Source organism: Otolemur garnettii, unplaced genomic scaffold, assembly GCF_000181295.1.
Source record: "Otolemur garnettii isolate 467f Iridium unplaced genomic scaffold, OtoGar3 scaffold00012, whole genome shotgun sequence".
Classification (NCBI taxonomy): Eukaryota; Metazoa; Chordata; class Mammalia; order Primates; family Galagidae; genus Otolemur; species Otolemur garnettii.
Window position 1 is genome coordinate 28,813,562 of NW_003852407.1, and position 20,834 is coordinate 28,834,395.

The 20,834-nt window shown below is 41.7% G+C and overlaps 1 protein-coding gene and 1 pseudogene across 1 annotated transcript in view; one reads left to right on the top strand and one right to left on the bottom strand.

The window, feature by feature from the left end:
- The window catches only part of GATA6 (GATA binding protein 6), a 32,220-nt gene that overhangs the window by 3,786 nt on the left and 7,600 nt on the right, over positions 1-20,834 (bottom strand). Inside the window, exons 4-6 of the mRNA XM_003784786.3 lie at positions 17,171-17,296; positions 16,180-16,267; positions 15,981-16,084 (exon numbers count right to left, since the gene is read on the bottom strand). Coding sequence (XP_003784834.1) covers positions 15,981-16,084; positions 16,180-16,267; positions 17,171-17,296 — 318 coding nt within the window. The remainder of the gene's footprint in view (positions 1-15,980; positions 16,085-16,179; positions 16,268-17,170; positions 17,297-20,834) is intronic.
- Positions 5,606-7,181, top strand: LOC111723516 (annotated as a pseudogene).

Consider the following 20,834-nt stretch of genomic DNA (forward strand, 5'->3'; position numbering starts at 1 on the left):
TGCCTCAGTTTCCTCACTTATAAAATGGTAATAAAAAGAGGCACCTGTGTCATAAGCTTGTCACAAGAATCAAAGTAGCTAAAGTAAAACCCTTATAACAGTGTTGGAGAATCATAAAGACTTCTTAAGTATAAGTGAATCTTGTTACCATATTATGATTGTTAAAAGTTCATTCTTCAGCAAGGTACTGCCATCACCAAGCAGAACAGGCACAGTGGGGACTGAGCTCGGGGAGGACGGCCTCCTGCTCCCGCTGGAGCTGTCACTGGCGGCTCTTCATAAAGGAAACCAAGGCGCTTCCACAGCCTTCAGAAGGCTCACTGGCCCTTTTTTCAAACATGCCACATTAAAGAAATTTCAACATCTTGACTACTATTCTTACACCTAAACAATAATCCCAGGAGCCATTGGCTGAAATAACTCTTGTCTCTTTTTTTTTTTTTTTTTTTTTTTGAGACACAGTCTTATTATGTCACCCTCGGTAGAGTGCCGTAGTGTCACAATTCACAGCAACCTCAAACTCTTGGGCTTAAGCAATTCTCTTGCCTCAGCCTCCAACTAGCCTGGGACAACAGGCACCCGCCACAATGTCCAGCTTGCAATTTTCGTTGCAGTTATTTAGCTGGCTTGGGCTGGGTTTGAACCCGCCACCCTGGGTATACGTGGCTGGCACCATAACCACTGTGCTATGGGCACCTAGCCGTCTTTTTTTTTTTTTTCATTCAAAATATTTGGCTGCTAGGCAGGCCAAGAGTCCTACTGTCAAAGGGCAGGCAACCCCAAAGACACGTGATATACTCCTCAAAAATTGCTGACAAATACCAGCTCATTCGCAATTACAAATGGCTGAGTCTGTCAGAAGAAAAAAAAATAGGACAAGGTTTGATAGCCTTATTTTTATGCGGGGAGTATAATATTTAAACATGTAAAGAAAAAGAATCTATGACACTCCATGAGGCTGTCCTTATGTGGTGACACCACTGCCTTCTCCCAGGACTGGTGGCGCTAAATGCTGGTACACACATCTTACAAAGCACCGTCTCCCTTGTGTCAAGACCCATCTAGAAGTGTAGGCCCTACTTACCTCGATAATTTCACTTCTGGAAATGTATTAGAAGGAAATAATTCAAAAGAAAGGAAAGGCTCCACAAAGGAAGCCATCCACTGCGGGGTTACTTGATAATAGTGGAAACCATGGAAACAATCTACTGTCCAATAACACGGGAACAGCTTGGAAAAGGAGGGCACATCCGCTCCATGAATTATTATGCAATTATTAAAAATAACACGACTATGTGGCAAAATGGAAAAAATTCTGTAATACAATGTTAACTGAAAAGCAGCAAGGTAGAAATCCTATGTCATAACTACAATTTGTCCAGGCACATGTGTAAATATTACAAAAGCCCCTGGAGGGTGCAGGAGACAGGGGACCATCTAGCAGGGCCAAGCCTGTTAACTCTATCTTTCTTTGGATATTTTCTCTTTGACTATTTAATTGAATGGCACAGTTAAACTCTAACTTTGGGGTGAGGAGAAGATGTGTGAGTAGCAGAAACATGAGGCAGAAACACCTGAGGGACAATCCAGCCTGGATGAGAACAAAGAGCAGCTTGGAAAAAACAGGGAGAAATCAGAAGAGGGAGGGTGAGACAAGCCCCCATGCAGTCCTGAAATCATCTCCATGCCCCTGGCACAGGCCGGGCCCGTGCCTGCCACGCACTGCTTGTACAAGTGTCAACGCTGAACCTGTTACCTCAATGCATCAGTGGAACCTAAGCTCTCAAAACTGGCATTTTCTCACCATAGAGGAGTTTACAAGTGGCACCACCACCCTCCCTAAGAAACCTGACTTGTCAAACCATTGTTCACTTTAAGTACCTTTTCTCCGTTGGTGATATTCAAGAGCTACCTAGTAAGAATCAGTATAATCTGGGGGGTGGGAGGGACAGAAAATTTATGATGACCTGAGACCCCATAGACACAAACAACCAAAAACAAGAATAAATTTCAATTGGTTAATATGTTTCCCCACATCTCACTTAACCCTTCAAAGGACTTTAGCTCAGGTCTCAGGTCTCTTGATAAGGCAAAAGCAGGCGCTTGAGGAGCTTAAACCAACCTAAGCAAACGCTCCAGAGCCGAAGTGGAGCAGAGAGCTTGGCAGCGCCACTGCTTCAGCCATCCTTCCTCCTCCCAGCAGGCGGCTCGGGCCCGGCGGAGGGCCACGCTCTCTCTCTCCCTCTCTCTGATCAAAGTGCAATGAGGGTGGAGCCGAAATCTGCTCTGTGTTTCCATTCACGGCTTATCTGCCCTCCACCCTCCCACAGACAACTGAAAATGGAGGCACTTCCTGTTGAAAGAATGCGTTATCAGCGCCAGACCCAGCCTGGGCTTAGCACTGAAAGCAGCCAGGTTAGGTGGGAGACAGGCCGAGCAGCCCGGCTGGAAAACTCCCTCCGAAAGGAACAGATGACCAGGGAGAACTCGGGCTGCCGCAGATGGGAACATGGGAAATATCCACCGGGATGGGAAGTGGGCTCACTTCATCTCTAGATCACCCAGATTTTTTTTCCTGTAGGAAGGCTTTCTTATGTTTTGGACACGTATCTGAAAAGGCACAGATTTCTGATTGAATAAACCCATGTAGACAACCCAGCAGTATGCTCCTCTTTCTTTCCTTCATTTCACATATCCCATAACGGGGATACTCTGGAAAGGCAAGAGAACAGAGCAAAGGGCACAGCTTTTTCAGAAGAATAACCCAGGTCCCCTGCTCGGGAAGTATATGCATAAATTTCATTTTTGAGTAAGACAACCAAAAGAGTCTGGTTTTACAGCACTCGATCCTCTGTGCCATCATCTCTCTTCATGCAGTCCTGATCTGAAGAAAGAAAACACTGCACCCCAGGCAGGTTGAAGGGTGAGTGTGTGATCATTCCCAGAGCACAAGACTTTGATGGTGATCATAATGCCTCCTTAACTCCAAGGCAGACTGTCGGCCTCCACAGCCTCTCATCTGTCCTTCCTACACATCTCAGTGAGTTTGTGGTTACATTTTTTTCTCCGGTGAGGGGAAGCCAGCCGTCCCTCACTGCCAAAGCGCCTCTCTGCTTTTGTAACCTCTAGGTTAGACTCCTGCGGTGTTGTATAGCTGCCTTCCTCCAAAGAAAAATTTAAAACTATGCATAAATTCTAACAAAGGGGAAACACTTTCATGCTCACTTCAGTTGAGATGGAGGTAGCATAGGACCAGAAGCAGAAGTGACCCGATAACAAAGGTGGGTTCCACATGAAAGATACGTGACCACACAACAATTCTGTCTCCACCAGGACGCGTGAAAATCAATCACAACAAAATCCTCAGATTGGCTCAGTGCCGGTAGCACAGGGGTTACAGCGCCAGCCACATACACTGAAGTTGACAGGTTCAAACCTGGCCCACGCCAGCTAACCAACAATGACAACTGTAACAAAAAATAGCCCAGCATTGTGACGGGTGCCTATAGTCCCAGCTACTCGGGAGGCCAAAGCAAGAGAATTGCTTGAGCCCAAGAGTTGGAGTTTGCTGTGAGCTGTGATGCCATGACACGCTACCGAGGGTGACATAATGAGACTGTCTCAAAAAAAAAAAAAAAAAAAATCAACCCTCAGATTCTCCCATAACGGCTTAACAAGAAAACACAAACACCGTCTCTCCCACGGGAGAGTTACTGTCCCCTCAAATGATGACACGACTCAGTTTTTAGCAAAGTAACTTTCATGTTTCTTTGTTTTTTAATTGAGCAAACACATTCCCAAGTGACAATGTCACCAGCTACACCCCCCCAACCTAGACCCCTACCCCTCCAGCTTCTTCAGAACCTGGGTAGGCCAGTTACATCCACACCAAGAGATGCTGTTCTTTTTAAAGAGGAAAGCAACTCTGTGCACACAAACTGATCTAGGCAAAAGAGCCAACTGTTTTATGCGTCTGTGCACACTTGAATAGCAAGCAGGCCGTGGTGAAGAAAGGCATCCCTGAAAGTTGATAAGTACCCTGGGATCATCGGTAAAGTACCAATGTACAAATACAAATTGCCGGCGGGAGGGTTTGTCCTCCAATTTGAAGTCAATGAGCACACTAACAGAAAAGCTTATCTTCACAGCTGAATCAGAATGGATTGCTCTATTCTACTCTTAAAATTAAGCGGTAAAGTATCCTAAGACCAGATTTATAAGCTGGGGAATTATGAGCTTAATTTTTATAACAAAATTGGCTTTTTCAGGAGATTAGATAGAGCATCCTAACCTCTCGGCTGCCATCAGAGAAGGCACACCATGGGCAAAGAACAGCAGCATTGACCTTGCCCTTAGAAAAACAGACAGGGTTATGAGAGTGCTATGCATCAGAAGGAATGAAAAACTGTAGCTATCCGAGAAATAAAAATCTTAAGCGACGGTTACTTTCTTAACACAACAACTCCTCATCTCTAAATGTCCCCATTAGGAAAGCAAGGATCTATTTGTAATAGTTTTAGGAAGAAAAAAATGCCGTGCAAACACAGCGCATCACTAACTTCCTAGATTCTATTTAAGTAGTGCTGTTCTTCTTGAACTTCAAAGAGGTCTCCAGGCATCTCCCACTTAATGCTACACAATACTCTGAAAGACCAGATGGTAGGAATTACTTTTTCCCCCTAGTAGGAGGAGGAAAACGGAGGCTTTACGAAACCTTGGCAGCTCGCTGTACTCAGAGACAGCGCCTCGCTAGCGCCTGGCCGCCTCAATCTGTTTCCTTCCAGCTGCTAATCCGTGAACCCCCAGAATAAACTTTTGACCATATTCAGACTTCACCACGAATCAAGCTACTAAATTTAATGAGAGTTTTAAATGTGAAATATTCACGTTTAATAAAATAAAAATATGGTTCTAGAGCACGTGCCCCAGTCCGGGTGAAACCGTGCCAGACTGACAACCCGAACGGCCACCAAGTGAATCAGACCCAGAATTCTGGTTACTCACAAGACCCCCACAGGACATTAAATCAATGCCTTGTTGTGTATTTATTCAAATCATTCTTAAAATCTGAGGCCAATAAAATAACCTTTTTTTTTTGCTCATTCTCACAAATTCTGAGTACTTGGCCTTCACAAAGCCTGATCTAAGTAGTAAGTTACAAACTATCACATTGCCAAAACCTGTTTTTGGAGATGCTTTTTAAAAGAAATTATTAAAATATCAGAGAAAATTAACAGGTAGGCCTAAACAGGAACCGAGATAACAAATTGTATTTAATTCATACCCTTTGGCTCTTCATATTGCTAGTAACCCTTTTGGCAGACACCCATGAAATGCATAATAAATTACTTTTGTTCCAGTAAAGGAATTCGTTTTCTTCAAAGATTCATTTAGCAATAACCTTTCAGAGCATCGTAAGCCAGATTTCTTAAATTTGGCCTTGTTTTCCCGTAACATTATTTCAAGTTTTTTGACAATTCTGTATATTCTTATAGAGGCGGGGCGGGTTGGGGTGGGGGGACTGTAAAGAATCTGTAATTTGCAAAGAGAAGTTGTGTTCTGGGATGAGGCCGCACGAAATGGTGAATAATTTCTCCTACACTTATTCTTTATCCAGTATTCTGATAGCCAGAGGGTTATCAGATTGTGATAATGAGTCACTTATTAAATAAACCACAGTTCTCTGATAAATTAGGTGGATGTATATGTTATAAGTTATATTTCAAGTGCAATACCGATTTACTGTTTCTTAATATGCATACAAAGCCACTGGATCTTAATGTAGCATAATGTGTTTCCCAACTACTCCTCACCACCACCCTCCCGTATCTCTCTCTCACATACACCACACACAAGGAAGAGGGAAGTCTTGAAAAAGCCTTGAAATAAAAATGAAAGTATGCAAACTTCGCATACTGGAACATTCCCTGCCGGGGTGACGTGTGACTTTCATGCGAAGGCCAGTGTGGTCAGGCAGGAACGTGACTTATTAGAAGGGGCTGTGAAGGAAGAAAGAAAGGTAGCCTGGCACATGGGAGTGTGAAGATAAAATGCCAGCAAAATATTTATGTTCGTGGCTTGTAGCATGTGGCAAGTGGGATATTAATAACCGTGATGATTGGTCAGCTCCCTGGGAGTGGTAACAGCCCGGGACTGGGAGGCAGGAGACGTCGGTTCCAGTCTCGGCTTCAACACTGGCTTGTTTTGTGACCTTATGGAGTCACTGTGGACCCGGGTTTATAAATGAGGCAATAATAATACCTAACCGCAACTCTCTCACAGGCCCTGTGGGAGATTAATGATTTTTTAACTCTTTTTTTACTCATTTAGAAAAGAGCACTTTGGACAATAGACTGGGGGAGGGGGACTTGCCTATTAAGAAATGCTTTTCTAATAACTTCATACAAATGAATAGAAAGCAGTCCAAACATTCCAAAAAGTTCCCAAACTTAGCACTCGTCTATGGGTTCAAATAACACCATTAGGAGAAATGTAGCATTTTGTATTTGTTATTTTTAACAAATCTTCAAACACAAAGTTACCCACCATTTACATTATAAGGACATTAGATATAGCAATAGTAATTTTTTACTTCCTATTATTTTTTCTACCTATTATTACTCAACTGCTATGTTCTTTAGTACTATAGTACATTTTTTTCTAAGTAAAATATTGACAAGAAAATTTGCACTAAGCACCTCACACACAAACTTGGTCATGAGCAAATCACTTCTCCATTGTTTTCCTCCTTGTTTTGAGTGGGAAGATATTTCAGGCTGAAATCACTAATCAAGATCGGTCAAATTTCCTTAAGAAAACATTACTTGCTCTCTAAAGATTTCAAAAAGATGAACTAGTATTGGGCACTTGCTGAGGCTGCTAGAGTTTAGAGTGTTGGCGCTGGTAGCTACTTTTGGCATGAAAGATGCCGAATGTGGCAGCTGCAAGCACCACCCCGTCTGAGTCTCAGGAAAAGAAGCCGCTGAAACCCTGCTGCACCTGCCCAGAGACCAAGAAGGCGGGCGATGCATATATCATCGAGAAAGGAGAACACTGTGGACACCTAATTGAGGCCCATAAGGAATGTATGAGAGCCCTTGGATTTAAGATATGAAATGGTGCCTTGCGGTGTGAATACATAATTACTGAAGAATGGAGAAGACTAAATAATACTGGGAGCTCTTTGATGAGCTTTAATAAATGGAAAAAGTAGGTATAATTTATTTAAAAAAGGAAAATATCCCTGGTTAAAAAAAAAAAAAAAGATGAACTAATATCACATGTCAATCTAGCATGCTATAGTGGTAACAAAACATTGACTCTGCATTGGCCAGAACTAGAGCCAAAAGCCTGGCCCATTTCTTAATTTGTATGACACATAACCTTGGGCCTCTTCCTTACCTTCTGGGTCCCATTCAAGAGGATAGAAAAAGAAAATGTAGGTGAAGTACCTGTCACATAAAAAGTACTTGATAGAAACTACTGGCTTTTGGCCAGGTGCAGTGGCTCACACATCTAATCCTAGCACTTGGGAGGCCGATGTGGGTGGATTGCCTGAGCTTACAGGTTCAAGACCAGCCTGAGCAAGAGAGAGTCTAAAAATAACTGGGCATTTTGGCAGGTGCCTATAGCCCAGCCACTTGGGAACTGAGGCAAGAGAATCACTTAAGCCCAAGAGTTTGAGGTTGCTGTGAGCCGTGACGACATAGCACTCTACTGAGGGCAGCTCTACAAGTGAGACTCTGTCTCAAAAAAAAAAAAAAAATATTACTGGTTTCCTGCCTCCCTGTGTCTACCATCTTATAAGAAAGAAAGAATGGGGAAAAGTAGAGAACTCACCAAAGGCAAGACCTAGATTATAAAAAGTAAGACTAACCTGCCACTGCTTGGCTCTCAAGTACTCTGAAGGCTCTTGTGGAAATTTAAGGTAATAGTGAAGCATGGATTTTCTGCCCCAGTTCCAGTTCTTGCATTGGGGTGTCCCTTCACAGTCAAGCTCCTCAGAGTCAAAGCAACTTAAACTCTAAGCAAGATGTAAATCTTTCATGAATGTACCTCAGATCTTTTGTTTGGGTTTTTTTTTTGGGGGGGGGCAGTCTCACTCTGTCATCCTAGGCAGAGTGCTATGGCATCATAGCTCACAGCAACCTCAAACACTTTGGGCTCAAGCAAACCTCTTGCCTTAGCCTCCCAAGTAGCTGGGACTATAGGCACTGCCACAACACCCGACTATTTTTAAGGATGGGGTCTTGCTCTTGCTCAAGCTGGTCTCCAACCCGTGAGCTCAATCCATCTGCCTTGGCCTTCTAGAGTGCTAGGATTACAGGCATGAGCCACCAGGCCTGGCCCACCCAGCATTTTTTTTTTTCCAGTTTTTGGCCGGGCCTGGGTTTGACCCGCCACCTCTGGCATATGGGGTCGGTGCCCTACTCCTTTGAGCCACAGGCACCGCCCTACCCACCTTATCTTTTAGAGACAGGGTCTTGCTCTTGCTCAGTCTGGTTTCAAACTCCTGAGCTCAGACAATCCACCCACCTTGGTCTCCCAGAGTGCTAGGATTACAGGCATGAGCCACCACACCCAGCCCTACCTCAGCCCTTACTAGAAGAAAAACACTGTGGAGTATAAATCTGTTAATAAAGAATCCCCCTCTCAATTGTAAACTATACAGTGAGCTATGGGACTAAAGTGTCATTTTTCAATTTTCACCACAAGATGCAAATGGCACCCATAAAATAAGACCTATAAAAATAATCTTAAATATCAACCTGCTTAAGCTTTCTTCTGAAAGCCTTGAGTTTGAGGTCCTCTTAATTTTTATAATTTTTTTTGTTTTTTAGAGACAAGTTCTCACTATGTTGCCCAAGCTATATTTGAACTCCTGTGCTCAAGCAATCCTACCACTTCAGCCTCCAGAGTCACCTGGGACTACATGCCCAACTTGCCAGAAGGCCTTATAAAGCACACTGTTAATCCTAACACACTTCAATCCCTAGATCACTGCTGTTAGCTGTAAGTACTTAGGGGTGTGTGTTAACTTTTTCAAACTACCACTAAGCTCAGGAGGTCCCTGTAACAGGGAAAGGTCTTGTTAGACACAGAGCATCCCAGAAGCACAGAGATTAAGTCTGTCTCTCAGTCTGAGAAGATCTGCCTCCACGGTCTTTGTGGAAATCACAAAGAATGTCACCAACAATGAACCCACGAAGGCAGGGAAACTTATTTCCTGTCACTAACACACCCAGGCCTGTGTGTTTCCATTAGGAGAGGTTACCCTGCAGCCGCCCCAACCATCGTACCCTGAGAAGCCCTGCAGACAGAGACCACAGGGCAGGCCAAAGTCATAAGGGCTTAAGGTCAGAGAGTACAACCAGCTCCAAGCAGATATTTTTTTCCTTACTAACTGCAAGGAGGAAATCTGGCTTGTAAAACGAACAAGCACGAGCATGCTAACATTTGTTTACATCAATTATCAAAATGCAGTACTCCTAATTAAGAATGTTTTAATTGTTGGACTCAGCATACAGACAGAAAACACATTTATCATAAGGGGAAGTTATATAAAGTCCATCCTGTAGTCTGTGCCCTGCCTAGGGCTGACTTGATATTAATTTGAAATATTTTCTTTTTTTTTAGATAGAGTCTTAAATAGACTTAGATAGAGCTAGCATCAGCCTAGCTCACAGCAACTTCAAACTCCTGGGCTCAAGTGATCCTCCTCCCTCAGCCTCCCAAATAGCTTAGACTACAGGCACCCATCATGATACCAGTCTAATTTTTCTATTTTTAGTAGAGATGGCTCTTGCTCAGGCTGGTCGCAAACTCCTGAGGTCAAGGGATCCTCCTACCTCTGCCTCCCAGAGTATCAGGATTATGGGCATTAGCCACTATACCCAGTCTGAAATATTTCCAAATTTCTACTTTCTACCTGTTTTACCAGCCTCATTTACTGCTGTTGGCTCCTTATACCCTACATTCCAGACACAATGATCTCCATCTCCCTTCAGTACAAGACACTCCCATGTTGTCTCCCAAGTTTTCCCTTGCAAAAATCCTACCCACCAATTCAAATTTTACTCTTCCTATCACTCACTTAAAACATTTTCAAATCTGAATATGTAACATCCACGATGATACCTGCCTTATACCACCACATTTTGAACAATTTCAGGTCTGACACCTTGTTTTGTTCCACTATAAACGACGGAACAATGCTTCCTAACTGGAACAGCAACCAACAAAGTAAGGGCTCGCCGGATACAGTCCACCTCCACGTACTTCCATATTTTATGCTTAAGTTTTAATATCAATTTAAGCAGTATTAACTAACAGTATTAATTTTGAGGCTAGGTGTGGTGACTCATGCCTATAATCTTAGCACTCTGAGAGGCTGACACAGAAGAATTGATCGAAAGCAGTAGACCAGGATAGTGCCTGTGGCCCAGTGGGTAGGGTGCTGGTCCTATATACCAAGGGTGGCGAGTTCAAACCCAGCCCTGCCCAACTGAAATAAAAAAATAGCCGGACACTGTGACGGGCACCTGTAGTCCCAGCTACTCGGGAGGCTGAGGCAAGACAATCGCCTAAGCCCAGGAGTTGGAGGATGCTGTGAGCTGTGACACCATGGCACTCTACCGAGGGCAACAACAGAGTGAGACTCTTTCTCTAAGAAAATAAAATAAAAAAGAGAGAGAAAGAAAGATAAGAAATCAGGAGACCAGCTTGAGAAGGATGAGACCCCATCTCTACTAAAAATAGAAATAACTAGCCAGTCATGGTGACCCATGCCTACAGTACCAGCTACTCAGGAAGCCAAGGCAGAAGGATCATTTAAGCCCAGGAGTTTGAGGTTGCTGTGAGCTATGATGAAGTCACTGCCTCTAGCCTGGGCAAGAGAGCAACTCTGTCTCAAAAAAAAAAAAAAAAAAAAAAAGAGTGGGATTTTTTTGTTTGTTTTTTTATTGAGACAAAGTCTCACTTTGTCACCCTTGGCATCACAGCTAACAGCAACCTGAAATTCTTGGGCTCAAGCAATTCTCTTGCCTCGGCCTCCCAAATAGCTGGGACTATAGCCATTTACAAAAACTCCTGGCTATTTTTGTTTATTTTTTTTTTTATTTTTTTTTATTTTTTTTTTGAGACAGAGTCTCAAGCTGTCGTAGAATGCCTGGGTAGAATGCTATGGCATAATAGCTCACAGCAACCTCTAACTCTCGGGTTCAAGTGATCCTCTTGCCTCAGTTTTTTCTTTTTTTTTTTCCTATTTTTAGTAGAGATGGGGTCTTGCTTTTGCGAAGGCTGGTCTCAAAGCCATGAGCTCAGGCAGTCCATCCACCTCAGCCTCCCAGAGTGCTAGGATTACAGGTGTGAGCCACTGCACCCAGCCCTAAAAGTATTAATTTTTAAGTAATTATTTATAGAACTAAGGCAGGCAAAATATGTTCCATGATTCCTTATTTGCAAGCATTATCTTATTCCTAATTTCACTCCCAGATTAATGTCTTCTACCCCAAATTCTTTTACAAAAATACTTTACCTCTAAAATTTGGGAACTGGGCTATATAAAATGCCCTCCAGTTTTATGAATTTTGATTTATCAGGAGTTACAAGAGGAATAGGGCCGTTCATGGGCTACTTATTAAATCTTTTTTTGGGAATTGCTGAAGTAGAACATGTTACCATGTTTCCTCCCAAAGTAACAATAACAAAAGGGCCTGTAAAATATAGGCTTCTCTAATATTGAAACAAAAATTATTTTAAAAACCCAGTAAATAAATGGAATTCGGGAAAAATTATTTTAATATTCTTTCAATGCATGAAGAATAAATGCCAAAGAAAATTTAGGTCAGTAAATCTTACACATAGAAGATTTTTATCCAGAATGAAAGGCTACATTTGTCACAGAAATTAACCAATTGCCTATCAAAAGTTAAGTTTAAAAAAATTAAGTTCAATATATTTTTTAATGCACACAAAGAATTCCAAAGGAACAAAATGGCAGTATTTTAATCCCAGGCTGCACGGCCGGAGTCTCTGTGATCTGAGGCAGGGGACACTGCCCTCCCTCTGCCTTCCACATGGCCAGGGGAGAGTCACAAGGCGGCCGCGTCATCCCGCATCAGCCACATGACTCTTATCAAAGGAAGGCCTCCTTTTCTTTCAGACAGGTCTCATGAAAGTACAAATTAGCCACAAGTATACAAAACTAAAACACACAAAAAGCCAAAGAAATGAGGCTTCAGGGTAGGCCAGAGTGATTTTTTTTGTTGTTACAGTTTGGCCAGGGCCGGGTTCGAACCCGCCACCCTTAATATATGAGGCCGTGCCCTACCCACTGAGCCACAGGTACTACACGCAAGCATTATTTTTGTGGCACTGACACTTATCCTAGAAGAAAGCTGTGTGCTAGAAATCCTGCCCACACCTCTATTCCTGCTAGGGAGGGAAGCCCCAGAGCCCCCACTCCCAGCAGCAGAACAGACAGCCCCTTCCAGGATATTCAGCTCCTATGGTCCCCTAAACCTCAGCCAAGGGAGTTTAGCCCATGGTAGCATCCAGATGCCACCAGGTAGATAAAGCTCCCGGCAAACCTTAGGACTTACAAGAAGCCCTCTGGAAACATGCAACTGATTTTTCCAGAGGGCAATTAAAATGAAATGCCAAGTCTTGGTTCAGCACCCGTAACAGTGGTTATGGCGCCAACCACAAACACCGAGGCTGGTGGGTTCAAACCCAGCCCAGGCCAGCTAAACAACAATGACAACTGCAACAAAAAATAGCTGGGCATTTTGGCAGGCGTCTATAGTCCCAGCTACTAGGGAGGATGAGGCAAGAGAATCGCGTAAGCCCAAGAGTTTGAGGTTGCTGTGAGCTGTGACGCCCCAGCACTCTGCTAAGGGCAGGCAACAAAGTGAGACTCTGTGTCTAAAAAAAAAAAAAAAATTAAGTCTGATAGAAATTTCTGAAACAGTCTTCAACTTCCTTGATGTAATTCACAATAATTAAAGCAGCACAGTTACGTTGCCACTTATGTTTCTAAAATGGAGGGATGTGTGGCCTCACTCTGCACTTGGGATCACCCTGCCTTCCACATGGCCAAGGGAGTCGGCTGCCCCATTAAAGGAGGGTAACTTTGCACCACTAATTTCCACCAGTCAGCCATAAGGAGCACTAAAGATCACTGGGTGGGTTTGTTATCTCAGGAGGCTTAAACTCCACACTAAGGAAGGTGCTGAGTAATACGTACACTTTCTAAACACCAAACACAGCTATGGGAGAATAATATTTTCTTCACCTACAGCATTTCCCAAAATCCTGTAGGCAGTTACAAAACCAGCTGCCAACCAACAGACCAACATGAAGCCCTGTGACCAAAATGGGAAAACAACACACCTTTGTCAACAAAACCACCTTTACAAATGCTGCTGCCAGCTGTTCCCAGCTGGCTCCACCTGCAGACTCTTCATGGCTACTGGCTGCCTCTTTGACCACACCACAAGCATGAAGGTTCAGCCCACCTACAGAAGACCCTGCAAAGTGCTAGTAGGACCATGGGGACCACAGCATGCCTTGGTAACAACCTGCAGAAACCACTCAAGTCTACTATAATTATTCTTAGAGAAAAGAGTGTTTCCAAAGGAAGCCAGCAGGTGGGCTCCCGCCAAGAAGGCCTGGTTCCCCCACCAAAGCCCTTCAAGTAGGAGCTTATAGAGCCATCCGTGATAGGACCACCATCAGGGGAAAACCCACAAGCCAGGTGCCAGCTGGGTGCCATCGGAGAGAGGCCAGGAGGAGAGGGTCCCTAGGGTGAAGGAGAGGAAGGCAGGCTGGCCAGCAACCCTACCCCTGCCCCAGTAAAAGAGGCCAGGAGGCATATCTGCATCCCAGTCCCGTCTTCACGAGCTGCCGGCTGCTGCAGCACATTCCAGCCACAGCCCAGCTCCGGGTTCCCAGGGAGGCTGGCTGGGCTACCTGTGTGAAACAAGGGTCTCAAACCCCATCTTTATAGTCTCCTAGGCTCTAGTTCTTTCCTTTGCAGGGCACCTGAAGCAAGCTGCCCCCCACCCGCCCACTCCATAGGCGGCTCAAATGAGAGATCCAAGACACCAACAAGCCTAGAACCAGCTGCAGAACTCCCAGGGCCCTCTACCAGCCAGACCAGGGCCCTCTCCATGACCTCTTTACTCCTTTTTCCTGGAGGGTAGCTCCTAAGACTTGCAAATAACCAATTTTGAAATTTTACATCACAAAACCCCAAGAGCAAAACTGAATCCACCCACAGAGGTTTCAAGTTCCCCCTCCCCCAGCCCCTAGTTGGGCAAATATCTCGACTTCTGCATTATTTATCATTCAAATTAGGCTTCTGGCACACTTAAATTGAATATACCACCAACAGAAGTGACGGTGCAGCCGGCTGCAACCCTCTTTTCAGCTGGGAGAGACAGGCTCCCGAGGCCAGAAATTGGGCTGCTCCCTCAAGGCTTTAGAAAACCAAAACACTGATCTGGCTTCTTTAGATACATAATTGCTTCTGAGGACTAGGGCATAATGAAGAATGTTTTATAATAATTTTGTTCTTTTCATTTACCCACAAGCAACACATCGTATTTACCACTTTAGATCCTTAAAATTACATCAACCCGCCTGTTAAAATATATATATATATGCACCAATGTCTATCTTTATAAAGGCTAGAAACATTCTCTAACGTGTCAACTAAAAGGCTTTCTTTTTTTCCCTTCATGAAACTGTGAACAGACGTCTTGCTTTATTACGGAAAAAGGACAAAGAATTTGAGTCAGAAGACAAAAAGATGTAACAAATATAATTTTAAGCACAATTCAAATCTTTTGTTTTAAATATTTAATTTCTGTTTGTTAAAGCCAGTAAAAATACTATGCAAAGAAACCAGGTCTGTAGTTCCTAAACACCTTCAGGGCAGCAGTTTCAATTTCACCTGGGGCGCTTGTTGAAAAATACAAATTTCTAAGCCCCACCCCCAGAGACTCCTGACTCAGAAAATCCAGGGTGGAGCCCAGGAATCTGTAGTATTTGAAAGTACCCCAGAGTAATTCCAGAACAAAACTAAACGTAGAAAACAAGCACTAACTAGAGATTTAAATGCCCGTGTTTGGTCCTAGGCTAGTTTCAGCATAATCCTAAGAATCACCAGGACGCATTTTAAAGCCCTACTTGCCCGGGGCCCTGCCCCAGGCTCACTGAGGTCTGAGGTGAGGCCCAGCAATTTTGTTCTCCAGCATTCCAGGTAAATTTGGAAAACATTAGGGTGGAAAATGCTCTTTACTTGAGGCAAACCTAAGTTTCAATCGAAGCTTTACAAAAACTGTGACCTTCACAAAGACCCGAGCATCTCCTATCTGCCCTGGCACAAATCACTCCCAGGTTTGTCTTGTGGCTAAATCTCAGTACAATTAAGGCACATTGGAAGAAGGTCTCCCAGCAAGAGAACAATCAGGTGAAGAAAATCAGTAAATATAACATTTTGTGAATTTTGCTTTGGGTGCATTTAGAGAAAAAAGCAAAAGAAAGCTAGAGTTGATGTTATAAGCAAAAACAACTTAAATGCTATTTAAGTTGGAATCTATGAAACCACTGGCCTTGTAGTTTTTCTGATCTATATTTGATACATGCACACACGTGCGCGCGCACACAGTGCAGCTGATAAAAACCTGGAAATAAAACAATTTAAAGCTCTTTAAAACCAAAACTTCTTGCTTTTACTTGGGTTAATTTAACCATAAAGAATGATATAGATCTTAATTAAGAGGTTTGTAAAGTACTTCAGTTTGTCATTTTGTTGACATTTAAATGTAATTCCCTCTAAAAACTATTCTTAGGTATCAACTAACTAAACTGAACTGTTAGTTTAGATTATTGTACTACCAGATAAGATAAAATTTGAGATAATTTACTAGAGAGCAACCCACTAACTTAGGAGTCCATATTGTTTCAACACTCACCCCTGAGGCTGTAGGTTGTGTTGGAGGGGAAGTATTTTTGCTGCAATCATCTGAGTTTGAAGAGGTGGAAGTTGGAGTCATAGGAATGGAATTATTGCTATTACCTGCAACAGTGGAAATTAACCTTATAAATACACCTGTACTCTACTGTTAAGGTAGGCAAATACCTTACAATCAAACAGCATTTTATTATATTTACCAGAGCAAGTCTTTGACTTATTTATGTTCTTGGGTTTTCGTTTCCTGGTTTGAATTCCCTCTTTTTTCATAGCGAGCGGTCGAGGCACCTTAAAAAAAATGTCAGAAAGGCCCCAAGTTTAATCAATATTATATTGAAAAGAAGCCAAACTAAAGATTTAGCATTAGTATTGAAAGCCCTCATTTAAAAGAATTTGGTGTAAGTTGCAATCCAATTTTTAGATACACTCAATAGATTCCAAGCACACAAAGACTACACTTTCCCCATCAAATGCAGAGATTCCTTCAAGGAAAATGGAGTGATCTGCCAAGCAGAATTTAATCCCTTCAACTTAATGTTTTGTTGTTTAAACAATTAGAGTAAATACTTGTTAACTATGTATTTTTACTTCAAAGAGATCATATATCCTCTTCCTCCTACAGATTCGAAGTTATTTTTCTTTTTGAGATTGAGCTGTATATAATATTTTGTGCAATCTTTTAGGATGAAGCATGGTTATCTGGAAATAGAGTCTTTGAAAAAAAAATAAGATGTACGTGATGTTCTAAACCATAACTATCAAATGTATTACTTCACACAAATGTCTTTGATTACTTCAATATTTTAAAAATTAAGATGTATGCTAGTTATCGTACTCATCTAATTGATTTCTTTAGCTATTCAGTTTTTTAAAAATTGATTACTATCATGTTATCAATTCTAAAACACATTTTCACACCTTCATCCTAGAATTGAAATATGTCTAATATTGGATGTTTCTGCTAGTTTAACTGGCAGCAATTTTGTTTCTTACTGGTGCAGAAGAGTTTATATTATAATTAATGGCATCCTGGATTTAATAAAAGACGCATTCCACATACAAATTATATTTAATATCCTCAAAATATATGCATTAATTTTTCACTTTCATTTGTTGACTTTTTTTTTAACTAAAACTAGGTACAAACCAGACACTAAATGTATCTATGAGTGAGCAAAACAACTGGCTCACCCCATGGAGTTTCATATAGAGTCCACAAGCATTGCACACGGGTTCACCCTCAGCGTTTCTGCGCCATAAGGTGGTGGTTGTGGTGTGACAGTTGGCACAGGACAATCCAAGCCGCCGTGATGAAGGCTGGAAAGGGCACAAGAAGGTAAGCAGAAAAACATAAATGATCTTTATGTATCACGTCCCTGTCATCAACAAACATGTACCTGACTTATTGTAAACAAAATGTCCCTGGAGAGAAAAATTTCAAGTGTAATTAGGTTGACCTTCCTGGACCAAGAAACTTGAGGTTTGCAAACTGTGCTTGATCCCCCATATATTTGATTTGCAACTTGAGAGCAGGCCACAGGTTACAGAATAAGTGAAAAGCAGTCGCGCCTTGGCCCATAGCGCTGTGAAAACCTTCTAGCAGAACTGTAACTTGGAGAATCTGACCCATAGTTTCTTCTCTAAGAATTCAGTCTCCCAGTTACTACTATCGCTCCTAAGGAGAATTAAAATATCTTCTAAAAAGTTGCCCAGACTTACTTTCCAGAACACATCAGCAGTAACAACACAGCTAGACTCCCAGGTTAGAGTGCCCGACACCCCATCGGTAAACAGCACTTGGCTGGGCTATTACCATGGGTCCCAGATGTAAGTCCTGCAATGCAATCACAAACCACCTGCCAAGGTGCTAACTGGCTTTGGGCAGTCTCCAATTCCCCTGACCACTGGAGATAATCAGATGTATTTCTCAGATATATGTAGGGGAATAAACCAGAAGCATTACAAAGGTCAATATACATTAATGGAAATGGACATAAGAAAAGGTGCATAATTTTTGGAAAGAAAGGAGTAAACTTTTTAATAGACTATGATTGCCTGCTTCCTGAATTTTTGTTCTATACATTTTACAAAGGTTACAGACCAAGTTTACAACATTGTTCTAATGCTGGCAGTGAAACTAATGTATTTGATTTGCTCTGTCAGTTATACTCAACTTTTGTTCATACTAAGGGTAAACTGTTATTACCAGGAAAGGCCACCTGCCTGGCACTATCACTCCCATTTCCATGTTTTCTTTATGCTCATAACATCCTTAAAAGGAATTTCTTTCTTCTAAATTACTACATGTGAGTTATAAAGAGAATTTAGGCTAGTATGATTTCTTACCCAAACACCAAATGTTTTATAATCACCAAATATAATTTTTTTTTTGAGACAGAATTTCACTGTTGCCCAGGCTAGAATACAGTGGCATCAGCCTAGCTGAGAGCAACTTCAAACTCTTTGAAGTTGCTGAGCTCAAGCAATCCTCCTGCCCCTGCCTTAGTTACCTGAGTAGCTGGGACTCAAGTGCTCACCACAACACCCAGCTGATTTTTCTAATTTTTTTTTAGTAGAAAACAAGATTTTCACTTTCCTCAGGGTGGTCTTGAACTCTTGAGCTCAAGCATCCCTCGCACCTCAGCCTCCCAGAGGGCTAGGATTACAGGCTTGAGCCACCATGCCCAGACCAAATCTAAACTTCTTTTAAAATTTGTTTTAAATTACTATCAAAAATTGTGCTGCAATTTTAGTATAAAAATAGGTGCTGGGGAAAATTCAGGGAACAAAGTAAGTTGAAAATTACAAAGCCTGGGAAGAAAATAAAATTATCAAGAATGGAAAACAAAAATGTAAACTGAGCAAGTCTTGAATAGTCAGGTTATAGAACAGAGATTTCCAAGACCCTTGCTAAGCAAATTTAAAGGATGAAATTGAATTTTGCGTTTACAGTTCATTCTGTTGTGTTACTTTCGCATCACTCTTTACAGACACATTAAAAAACAAAGAGGCGCTGGTAAACCTTTTAGCACTACAGCTCTTCTCAGAAGTCAGTGCTAAGAATCAATCTGACTTTTGGTTAAAATGAATATGCTTGGCTGACATAAGAACTATTTGGAAAATTGCTTTGCTAAATGACGAAAACCTATTAATAAAACCTTACACATCAAGGCTTTTCTTTTTTCTCTTGGTGGTTAAAAGAAAATAATTTTCTAGGTGCGGGACAGAAAAGTTCATTTTAGACACCGGCCATTTATGACAGTTTCCAGTGGAATTTAGAGCCAGTGAGAGGCAAACTTGTTATCAGAATTTGCCATTATAACAAAGAACTTTATGACTGTCAACTGCAGATTGAAGTGAAGCCAGTCCTCATAAACATGTGAAATCCAGGTGAATGGGTTATAAAAGTTCCTTGTAACAAGCGATTTCAGTTATATTCCTCACGGACTAGGAATTCAAGATATACCATAAATCTCTTATTTTGCAAGGTATTGCAAGTTCAAATTCACAAGTGATTAGTTCTGTACTGCTGGCTAAACAAACTTGGGTTCAACATTCTGTTTCTGAGAACTAAGCTAGACCCATCAAAACCATAAATAAGCCCACAAGGAGAACTAATTGATAGGGACACACCCTTGAATTGGTATCATTTCTAAGCCATTTACAAAGCATATTGGCTAACCTTGGTGACTGCCAAGACACCTGTCCCACACAGAGAAACTAATGGATTCAGAAATGTTAAAAACCGTTTTCTTTCTGGGAAGTTATATTTATGACTAAGTATACAAAACAAATAGCACTATCTAAATATAGATGTTATTAGATCAATTTTATAATGCAACTAGAACCTAAATGGCTATTATTCCAATACCAGATATGGTTCAGTTGCAAGAAAAATGTTACTTTTTAGAGTTCAGCTAGTACCCAGCTCCATGTGCCTTTCCAAAAACATAATAAACAGTTTCATTGTTCACGCATTCTCTAATACAAGAAAACAAGTAACTTCTGTGGACAATTTCCAGCGATTACTTTTTCTTTTTTAATATGCATTTAAGAAAAATGAAAACCATAAGAGACACACTGAAGTCAAGGGTGCCCTTTAAAAGAAATTTTAAGCTGTGGGAGGTTGTAACAAGCTTACAACGCATACACTCACTAAATTAACCTGCGCCACTTTATTTTAAATGCATTAAAAACAAAACAACCATAAAACTAATTGCTTCTCTTTAAGGTGTCAGACTTACATTGTGATGCAATTTCACTCTAATCTATTTAACACAAACAACCTGTGTAGCATTTGTTCCTGCTAATTAGAGTATAACAATTAAATAAATTACTTGGATACTTAAGACGTCTAGCATCTAACTGTAAAATATTTAGCTTTAAAAGGTTATTAGATTATGAGTACTTGGCTAAACAAATGTTAGCCTTACAATGGGGTTTGCAAAAACTTTATTTTCTCTAATCACTACAGTGGTAAATGCCCTCTCTTGCTAATAACCACACCTAACAGTGACAGTAGGAGGTTACTCTAAAAGAAAATCACAATTCCCATACTCTCAAACTTGGTAAAAAGTGTCTAAATTGGTGAAAATTCATTCTCAACTTGAGAGCAAAGATGACCCCATTTCTCAAGTTCTATAGTTTTCTGAACAGCCAGATTTCAAGCAAAGGTTAGAATAAATTTTCACCAGATTCAAGGGCAATCAGAAAGATATATGCACTTTGGGGCTTAACTTGTCCCTCTCCCAGGTAAGAGGTAGAAGAGGCGGAGAATTAGAAGGGACGACGTGAAGGGGGCCCAGAATGAGCCTGTGAGAAGGCGGATGGGTGCGTTTCTGTCATATTCTATTTG